The sequence below is a fragment of the Cannabis sativa genome, chromosome 1, assembly GCF_029168945.1.
Source record: "Cannabis sativa cultivar Pink pepper isolate KNU-18-1 chromosome 1, ASM2916894v1, whole genome shotgun sequence".
NCBI classification, from domain to species: Eukaryota; Viridiplantae; Streptophyta; class Magnoliopsida; order Rosales; family Cannabaceae; genus Cannabis; species Cannabis sativa.
In genome coordinates, this window is record NC_083601.1 from 38,536,498 (window position 1) to 38,546,801 (window position 10,304).

At 34.8% G+C, this 10,304-nt stretch overlaps 1 protein-coding gene and 1 non-coding gene across 2 annotated transcripts; one reads left to right on the forward strand and one right to left on the reverse strand.

Moving 5' to 3' along the window:
* Nucleotides 1-74: 74 nt before the first annotated feature.
* LOC133034467 (uncharacterized) lies at nt 75-8,508 on the forward strand. The gene is made up of 2 exons (XM_061109559.1): nt 75-4,442; nt 4,475-8,508. Exons 1-2 carry the CDS (start codon nt 2,481-2,483, stop codon nt 7,829-7,831), a joined length of 5,319 nt encoding a protein of 1,772 aa, XP_060965542.1. The 5' UTR covers nt 75-2,480; the 3' UTR covers nt 7,832-8,508.
* Nucleotides 2,964-3,070, reverse strand: LOC115701655 (small nucleolar RNA R71). The gene has a single exon (XR_004008646.2). It is a non-coding gene; the product is annotated as a small nucleolar RNA R71 (small nucleolar RNA).
* Nucleotides 8,509-10,304: the final 1,796 nt, after the last annotated feature.

Genomic DNA, 10,304 nt, shown 5'->3' on the forward strand with positions numbered 1-10,304 from the left:
AATACTCCATAGATGCTTATAAACCATATTCAAAATAAAAAATAAACCGTATTTTTTATTGCTCTCCATGATTAGTGGTTAAAAATACACTTTTATTTATTTTAAATGATAAAATAAATTGAGTTTTAATTGATATTTTCATGAAATTATTGTAATATATTTTATAAATGAAAATATTTGATTTTGATTCAATTTATGTCTTTCTTGTAGGAATTAAAGTGTATTTTTGTTGAAAGAAAGAGGAAGGAGCAAAGTTGAAAAGAAATGAAGAAAAAAATGGCATTTTTGTTGAAGTCCAAAGCAACCCAACCCAAAAAGGTTAAGCCTAGCCCATGAAGCTCATCATCAATTTTGTCTCTTCCAAAGCATGTGATGCAATGATGATAAGTCTAGGTCATCATCAACCCTATTTTCCTCTTCCACACTCAACCTTCATCCAAAGAGTAGAAGTCAAAATCACAATGATAACCAAAATAATATTAATTTTATTTTTGATTTGAAATGTCAAATTTAATCTTAATATTTATTTTATAATCCCAAATTTTTATTTATTTATTTTTAGTCCTTTTATGGCTCTATAAATAGGAGCTCATTTTAGTAATTGGAGTGTAATTTTTAGTGTAGAAAAAACTATAGCAAAATTCTCTCAACTTTTCTTCTCATCTTTTCTCTTTAGAAATTTTATGAGAATGATTAGCATAATGGCCTAATCTTCCTTGGAAGGTTAGGGATGATTCCATATGCAAAGTGAGGTTATTTTGTATCTTTGATTCACTTTTTGTTGTAATGTTTATTTGAGTAATGCAAGTTCATATTCCACTTTTATTTTTATGTTCTTCTTCCATCTATACTATCTATGCTATTATACCAAATATATATATAGACTTAGTCATGCTCTTTCTATATATTTTTATTTAGTGATTATAGTAATGGTAGTATTGCTCATTTCTATCTTTTATGTTCATTTTTATTTACTTTTTGTTAAATGATATATAGGTTTAGTCATGCTCTCCCTATGTGTCTAAAAATTAATAAAAGTAATATTAATGTTCATTTCTTTCACTATCACCTCCATCTCCATCTCTTTGTCATTATTTTTACTAAAGATATATAGGATTAGTCATGCTCTTTCTATGTGTTACTATTTAGTAAAAATAATATTGATGTTTAGTTTTATATTTAATCTTTTATTGCATTATTGCTTGATGTATAATGTCATTTCTAGGTTCTACATAAGATTAAATTATTTCTTTTATTTTTAAGAACTTGTATACTCAAAATATAATGAACTTTAATGTTACATCATTGTGTCAACTTAGTGAATCAAAGGTACAAAATAGCTAAACAAGCACATGGATGATTCTTGAAGCCTTTCTCTCTTTTATTATTGATTACACCTTTATTTGCTTTCCTTTAATATTTATTACCAAAACAAAAACCACAAAATCATTTGTTACTACTATCACTTATTATTAACCTTTTGTTTTTATTTTTCTACTAACGCTTTTGTCCATAATCACCTCCCTGTGAAATCGACCGCCCGATCTATACTACAACCACCGCTAGTGGAAGTCACATTTGGGCGTTAAACAAATTTTGGCGCCGTTGCCGGGGAGGTAATTTTTCGAAAGCTAGTGAAATCTACAATCAAGAGGTTAGTAACTTTTTTTTGTTACATTTTATTTTCTTGTGAATATTGTCTTATGTTGTGTAAATATTTGTAAAAAAAAAATTACCAAGAATTCAAAGTATGCTCTAAGGTTGCGGTTTTATCCGATCTTCCTTATCAGAAATGATTTCTTGAAAAAAAAAAAAAAAGTCTATTCCCTTTATTTTTTTTTATTATTTTTTTACTTTAATTTTTGTTTAGTGTGATTGTTTATACTATCTTTTAGTTATTGTTTCTTTTTTTTTTTATTAGTGTTTTATTTGTCTTTTTATTAGTACTCATAGCATTTAAGTCCTCAAAAAAATCATAAAATACAAAAAAAAAAGTAAGTTATAAAAACTTCTTCATAAAACGCTTAGTATTTGGTACAACGGTGTAATATTGTATATGACACAAACCAAGATTGTTCTGTCTAGAAAGATTGGTTTTTAAATAAGGTTTGTGTTAGTGTACCCTCCACCTTACCTGGGAACCTCGGTTCTGTCTAGGCAAGGTTGGGACGAAGCGGTACCTTGGCAACCTTTCCAATTGGCCTGGGAACATTTTTGTGTTAATCATTGTAATATTACATTTTTGTGCTATTTACTATAACAAAAACAACCTTGTTTTATCAAAAATAAGCAACTCATTTTTGCTTAGAAAGGTCTTTGGTCGAAAAGGTTAGTGAACCCTTCACACTTACCTGGTAACCCCGGGGAGTTCTAGTAAGTTGTGAAGGACCATTCTAAAAACCTCCAAAGTAACCTGGGAACAATTTGAACAAAAAAAATTAAATATATTTAAAAAAAAAAAAAAAAGCAAACAAGAGTGGATGAGTAACTCTTCTTCTGACGAAACCACTTCTAGTGAAACTTCGTCCAATCCATCCACTACTCCTTCTCCCATTCACACGATAATCGGTAATCCTTTCGCAATGAATAATAATAATGAAATACAACAGAGAACACTTAATGATTACCTTCACCCCACCCAAACTTCCATACCATCATGCTTCATATTTCCACCTAATATGCCAAGTCTTGGTGTCAAACCCGGCATTATTCAACTTTTGCCAACTTTTCATGGAATAGAAAATGAAAATCCATACGTGCATATTAGGGAGTTTGAGGAAGTTGTTGACACTTTTTATGACCGAGCAACCATCAATGATGCTGCACGCTTAAAGTTTTTCCCCTTCTCCTTGAAGGATAAAGCTAAAAGTTGGTTGTATTCTTTGAGATCTAGGTCTATTGGAACATGGGAAGAAATGACCAAAACATTTTTTGTTAAATATTTTCCTGTCCATAAGACCAACAGTTTGAAAAGACAAATCTCAACATTTTCCCAAAAAGACAATGAAACATTCTATCAAGTCTGGGAGAGATTTAAAGATCTCTTAAGTCAGTGTCCACACCACGGGTACGAGAGTTGGCGCATCGTCAGCTACTTCTATGAAGGCCTCACAAGTCGTGAGCGCCAGTTCGTAGAAATGATGTGCAACGGTGAGTTCCTTCAAAAGGAACCCGAAGAAGCTCTTGAGTTTCTCATTGAGCTTGCTGAAAAATCTCACACATGGATCGGTCCAAGTCTTCCGAAAGCACCAACGAAATCGACCGGTGGGATTTACCAACTTCGGGAAGAGGATAGCTTAAAGGCCCAAGTCGAAGCTTTAAAAAAGCAAATTGAAATCCTTACGACTAAAGATGGCCAAAAAGGGCGCATGGTTGCCCAAGCACAAACTAGACCACTCGAACCTTGTTTCGTTTGTGGAGAAAATGACCATTTAGCTAAGGACTGCTTAGTTTACAAAGAAATGAAGGGGGTTCATGAGGAGCAATGCAATGCCTTAGGGCAATATAACAAGCCATTCTCCCATGCGTACAACCCTGGTTGGAGAAACCACCCGAATTTCAGTTGGAGAGATAATTCCAACCAAGGTCAAACGTCTGGAGGACAATGGAGAAATGAGAATCAAGCTCAACCTCCAAAGGCATATCATGCACCTCAATACCATGCTCAACAACAAGGAAACTCCCTTGAAAATACCATTCATGCATTCATTGAGGAACAAACGAAAATCAATCGCCAATTAAAGGAAGATGTCCAAGAAATAAAAAGTCAATTTTCAAAATTGAACACATCCTTAGCTATTTCTGAGAAAGGCAGACTTCCTTCCCAACCTCAATTCAATGCACAAGGGCAACATATGGCTGAAACCTCCACCTCTAATGATCCCATCGTTAAAGGGGTTAACGCCATCACAACAAGAAGTGGTAAAGCTTTGGAAGATCCATCCATCAAAACCACTACTTCAAATTCAAAAGTTGCCCCTGACAGTGCACCGATAAATGCTCAAGCAAAAGTACCATTTCCCCAGGCTCTTAAACCTGTTGGGAAAATTCTTGAAAACCGAGCTGAACTCCTTGAGCACTTGACACAAGTGAAGATTAATCTTCCTTTGCTTCATATCATAAAACAAGTGCCAGCTTATGCCAAAATCATCAAGGACTTGTGCACTGCTAAGAGAAAGCACCATGTCAAGAAGACTGCTTTCTTGACTGAACAAGTGAGTGCGGTGATCGAACAAAAGACACCGCCAAAATATAAAGATCCTGGTTGTCCCACCATTTCATGCCAAATTGGGACTCATGAAGTCAGCCAAGCTTTGCTTGACCTTGGCGCGAGTGTGAATCTCATGCCTTACTCTGTGTACTCGCAACTTGGTCTTGGAGAAATGAAGCCAACATACATTTGTCTTTATGACTTCTTGACCGCTCTATCAAAAAGCCTCGGGGTATTGTTGAGGATGTTCTTGTTCAAATTGAGAAATTCTATTATCCCGTGGACTTCCTTGTTCTAGATACTCAATCTTTGGTCAACATGGAATCCAAAATTCCCATCATCCTTGGAAGACCATTCCTTGCCACTGCAAATGCTTTGATCAATTGTCGTAATGGTCTAATGAAAATATCATTTGGAAATATGACACTTGAGGTCAACATTTTTCACATTGGGAAACAACTTCAAGAGGATGAAGAATGTCATCAAACATTCATGATTGACAATCTTGTTTCTGAAGAGATTCAATTGCAAAGAAATTTCGTTAATCTTGATGAACTTCTCTCTCACCTTGAAAATGAAAATCCAAATTTTGTTGAGTCCGCTCTTGCTACCGTTGATCAATTGGACACACAAAACAGAGGGAAGAAATTTTGGAAGCCACACTTTGAAGCATTACCTCGTGAGACGGAAACGCTAAAAGCTTCTGCCGAAGAACCTCCCAATGTTCAACTGAACCAACTTCCAAAGGGTTTGAAACATGTTTTTCTGGGAGATGGCCAAACCTTTCCAGTTATCATCTCGTCCGACCTTCAACTTTCTCAAGAATTGCAGTTACTCGAGCTACTGCGAAAATACAAACTTGCGATAGGTTGGACGTTTGCTGATATCAAAGGTATTAGCCCTCGAATTTGCACCCACCGAATTAATCTAGAAGAAGAAGCTATCCCACGAAGGGACCCTCAAAGAAGACTGAACCCACCAATGAAAGAAGTGGTGAAAAATGAAGTGTTAAAACTTCTTGATGCTGCTATCATTTACCCGGTGGCCGACAGCCAATGGGTCAGTCCAGTTCATGTAGTACCTAAGAAATCAGGTGTTACTGTTGTCCAAAATGACAAAGGGGCCCTTGTTCCCACCAAAACTGTGACGGGTTGGCGCATGTGCATTGATTATCGAAAATTGAATGCCGCCTCCCGTAAAGATCATTTTCCGCTCCCATTCATTGATCAAATTCTTGAGCGCGTAGCTGGTCATCCTTTCTATTGCTTTCTCGATGGTTATTCAGGTTACTATCAGATTGAGATTGCATTAGAGGACCAAGAGAAAACCACTTTCACTTGCCCTTTTGGAACATATGCTTTCCGGCGTATGCCATTTGGACTGTGTAATGCACCAGCTACTTTCCAAAGATGCATGATGAGCATTTTCAGTGACATGATTGAAAACACCATGGAAGTTTATATGGATGACTTAACCGTCTTTGGAAAATCTTTTGACGCATGCCTTCTCAATCTTGAGGCTGTTTTAAAACGTTGCATCGAGAAAGGTCTTGTGCTTAATTGGGAAAAGTGTCATTTTATGGTATCTTCTGGAATTGTCTTAGGCCACATTGTTTCTGAAAAAGGGATTGAGGTTGATCAATCTAAAATTGACCTCATCTCTAAACTTCCTACCCCTAAGACTGTCAAAGACATTCGGTCATTTCTTGGCCATGCTGGTTTTTATAGGAGGTTCATAAAGAATTTTTCAATGATTTCTCGCCCATTATGCAACCTCCTAGCCAAAGATGCTACTTTTGAGTGGACACCAAAGTGTGAGGAGTCCTTCCGAACACTTGTGAATTCACTCACTTCTGCTCCCATTATTCAGTCACCCGATTGGAGTCTTCCTTTTGAAATCATGTGTGATGCCAGTAATTTTGCTATTGGAGCTGTTCTTGGACAACGAAGGGAGGGGAAACCTTTTGTTGTCTACTATGCAAGTAGAACTCTTAATAGTGCTCAAATGAACTATTCCACAACTGAAAAAGAGTTGCTTGCCGTTGTCTTTGCTCTTGACAAATTCCGAGCTTACCTGATTGGATCACCTATTACGATCTTCACCGATCACTCCGCCCTTAAGTACCTCCTTTCCAAAAAGGATGCTAAGGCACGCTTAATAAGGTGGATCCTTCTCTTGCAAGAATTTGACATAACAATCAAAGACAAGAAAGGTGTTGAAAATGTAGTCGCGGATCACTTGTCCCGACTTGAATTCAGTGATCCCGCTGATGGCCCACCTATTCATGATGATTTCCCCGATGAACAATTATTCGTTGTTACTAAGTTACCGTGGTATGCGCACATTGTTAACTACTTAGTAACTGGTGAGCTCCCTTCTGAGTGGAGTTCACAAGACAAACGCAAATTCTTGGTCGAGGTGCGAAATTTCTTTTGGGATGATCCATACTTATTCAAGTATTGTCCCGACCAGATTATGCGAAAATGCATTCCCGATGATGAGGTGTCTAGTGTGCTAAATTTTTGCCACAATGATGCTTGTGGTGGTCACTTTTCTGTGAAGAAAACCGCTGCAAAAATCTTACAATGCGGTCTTTACTGGCCCACTTTGTTCAAAGACACCAATGATTTTTGTCGCTCTTGTGTAAGGTGCCAAAAGTTAGGCTCCTTGTCCCGTCGGCACATGATGCCCTTGAACCCAATTCTTGTCATCGAAGTATTTGATTGTTGGGGGATAGACTTTATGGGACCATTTCCACCTTCTTTTGGTTACCTTTACATCCTTCTTGCTGTGGATTATGTTTCAAAATGGGTCGAGGCGGTACCTTGTCGAAATAATGATAACGCGACTGTTGTGAAATTCTTAAAAGAAAATGTGTTGTCGAGGTTTGGTACCCCTCGCGCTATCATTAGTGATCAAGGCACTCATTTTTGCAACCGATCTTTTGAGGCTCTTATGCGAAAGTACGGTGTACTTCACAAAGTTGCAAATGCCTATCATCCACAAACCAATGGTCAAGCTGAGCTAGCTAATAGGGAGATCAAAAACATTCTTGAAAAGACGGTAAATCCCGACCGCAAAGATTGGTCAACACGTCTTCAAGATGCACTTTGGGCATATCGCACTGCTTACAAGTCCCCTCTTGGGATGTCTCCTTATCGGCTTGTCTATGGGAAAGCATGTCATTTACCTGTCGAACTTGAGCACAAAGCTTATTGGGCTATTAAGGCCCTGAACTTCGATCTACGTGCGGCAGGTATGAACCGAAAACTTCAATTGTCCGAAATTGAGGAGTTGAGAAATGATGCTTACGATAATTCTAGGATCTACAAAGCAAAGCTGAAAGTTGCTCACGATAAACAGATCCTAAGAAAACATTTTGAGCCGAATCAAAAAGTACATTTGTACGATTCTCGTTTGCATCTCCACCCCGGTAAGTTGAGATCGAGGTGGACTGGTCCATATGTGGTGAAACAAGTATTCCCCAACGGTTCTGTTGAAGTCAAGGACCCAACCGATGGGAGAATTTTTCGAGTCAATGGCCAGAGACTGAAACATTACATTGAGAGTGTGAGCCTTGTTGAAGAGGTCCTTCTTGAGGACCCAGATTATACACTCTGAATGTTTATTTTCCCTATCTATATATTATAGTATTTTATTTTATTTTTTATTTTTGTTTTGTGTTTTTGTATTTTTGTATTCTCTATGTTTGTTTTGGGTTACTGTTATCAGGTTATCTCCACTCTCGCCCCGTGCATATTATCGTCGATCAGGTGTACTCTTTTCCCTATCTTTTTCATTTCATATTTTTTGTGACATTGAGGACACTGTCAATTTTGAGTTGGGGGTGGTGAGCTCTGGTGAGCGTTCATTTAGAGAATTGTAATTGTCTTGTTGAATTTTTTAAGTCAAATTTTTTCAAAATTATCCAAGCATGATTGTAAAATTACAGTTTGAGTCAATATTTGCTATATTTTGTTACCAAGTTGTGATATTCAGAGTTCTTTTGCGCACTTTCCAAACATGTGGTAAAATGGTTGTAAACACATATAGTTAAGAAAAATTTTGAGTGTAAAGTTTTTCATTTTTTGTGAGTTGTGAGAGTTGAGAAAATAACTTTTTGAACTTTCATTGATCATTTGAGTTGGTAAAGTTAAACTTTTGGAATTTCAAACATGACATTTACTAAAGGGATTAATTTATTGTCAAAAGAGCCTTTGTGTTTATTTCTTTGTAACTTTATTGTATTTCTTTATATCTTTATTTTTATATGTTGTCTCTTGTCAAAAAAAAAAAAAAAAAAAAAGAGAAGAAGAAAAAAAAAAGTGAAAAAAAAAATCATCAAAAAAATATATATAATGAAAAAAAAAAACAAGAGCAACATCATTTTCTTTTGATTTTCAAGTAGTCTCCATCTTTTTTTTTTTTTTTTTGAGAAGAAAAAAATAAAAAAAAATAAAAATAGCAAAAGTAATATCATTTTATTTCTATTTACCTCCATTCTTTCCATATCTAAAAAAAAAAAAAAATCATGTTAGTTTATTTTAATTAAAAAAAAAAAAAAAAGAGAGAACCATCACATGTCTCTCTAAAGAAAAAAAAATTGTTATTATATTTCTTTATTTATTAGTTAGTTAGTTGGCTCTTTATTTTGTGAGTTTTTCATGTAAATCCCAAAGGTTGTTTGTCATTTGAATTCTATTGGTTTGATATGTCTATCTTGTGATCAATATTTGTTCAAATTGCTTATCCTAAAATGTTTATCCTCTCTCATTTGTGCGTTAATTGTTACATTTCCAACTCCAAAGAGTGTCACCCTTCCAATATAAATACTTTCAATACCCGTGAAAAAATTGGAGTTGAGACCTTTACACTTTTGAGATTTTTCGATACTATTTGTGTTAAGACTTGAAATAAAATAAATACAGTTTGGTGCACACACACACAACTCTGTTGTTACAACTGAAATAACACTGATAGCAATCTTTAACTCTTTACTAATATTTTGAAAATGCTTGGATATTTTTGCGTGATTTGACTTGTTTATTCAATTCGATTATTCTTTTTCTCCGCTTGAATTGCTAGGGACTAGCAATAAGCTAGTTGGGGGTTGTGATTAGTGGTTAAAAATACACTTTTATTTATTTTAAATGATAAAATAAATTGAGTTTTAATTGATATTTTCATGAAATTATTGTAATATATTTTATAAATGAAAATATTTGATTTTGATTCAATTTATGTCTTTCTTGTAGGAATTAAAGTGTATTTTTGTTGAAAGAAAGAGGAAGGAGCAAAGTTGAAAAGAAATGAAGAAAAAAATGGCATTTTTGTTGAAGTCCAAAGCAACCCAACCCAAAAAGGTTAAGCCTAGCCCATGAAGCTCATCATCAATTTTGTCTCTTCCAAAGCATGTGATGCAATGATGATAAGTCTAGGTCATCATCAACCCTATTTTCCTCTTCCACACTCAACCTTCATCCAAAGAGTAGAAGTCAAAATCACAATGATAACCAAAATAATATTAATTTTATTTTTGATTTGAAATGTCAAATTTAATCTTAATATTTATTTTATAATCCCAAATTTTTATTTATTTATTTTTAGTCCTTTTATGGCTCTATAAATAGGAGCTCATTTTAGTAATTGGAGTGTAATTTTTAGTGTAGAAAAAACTATAGCAAAATTCTCTCAACTTTTCTTCTCATCTTTTCTCTTTAGAAATTTTATGAGAATGATTAGCATAATGGCCTAATCTTCCTTGGAAGGTTAGGGATGATTCCATATGCAAAGTGAGGTTATTTTGTATCTTTGATTCACTTTTTGTTGTAATGTTTATTTGAGTAATGCAAGTTCATATTCCACTTTTATTTTTATGTTCTTCTTCCATCTATACTATCTATGCTATTATACCAAATATATATATAGACTTAGTCATGCTCTTTCTATATATTTTTATTTAGTGATTATAGTAATGGTAGTATTGCTCATTTCTATCTTTTATGTTCATTTTTATTTACTTTTTGTTAAATGATATATAGGTTTAGTCATGCTCTCCCTATGTGTCTAAAAATTAATAAAAGTAATATTAATG

Bases quoted from the DNA above. Each gene is read 5' to 3' on its own strand.
- LOC133034467 (XM_061109559.1), top strand. From the start codon at position 2,481: ATGAGTAACTCTTCTTCTGACGAAACCACTTCTAGTGAAACTTCGTCC. The intron at 4,443-4,474 runs GTATTGTTGAGG...GTTCAAATTGAG, and splicing joins CTCTATCAAAAAGCCTCGGG to AAATTCTATTATCCCGTGGA.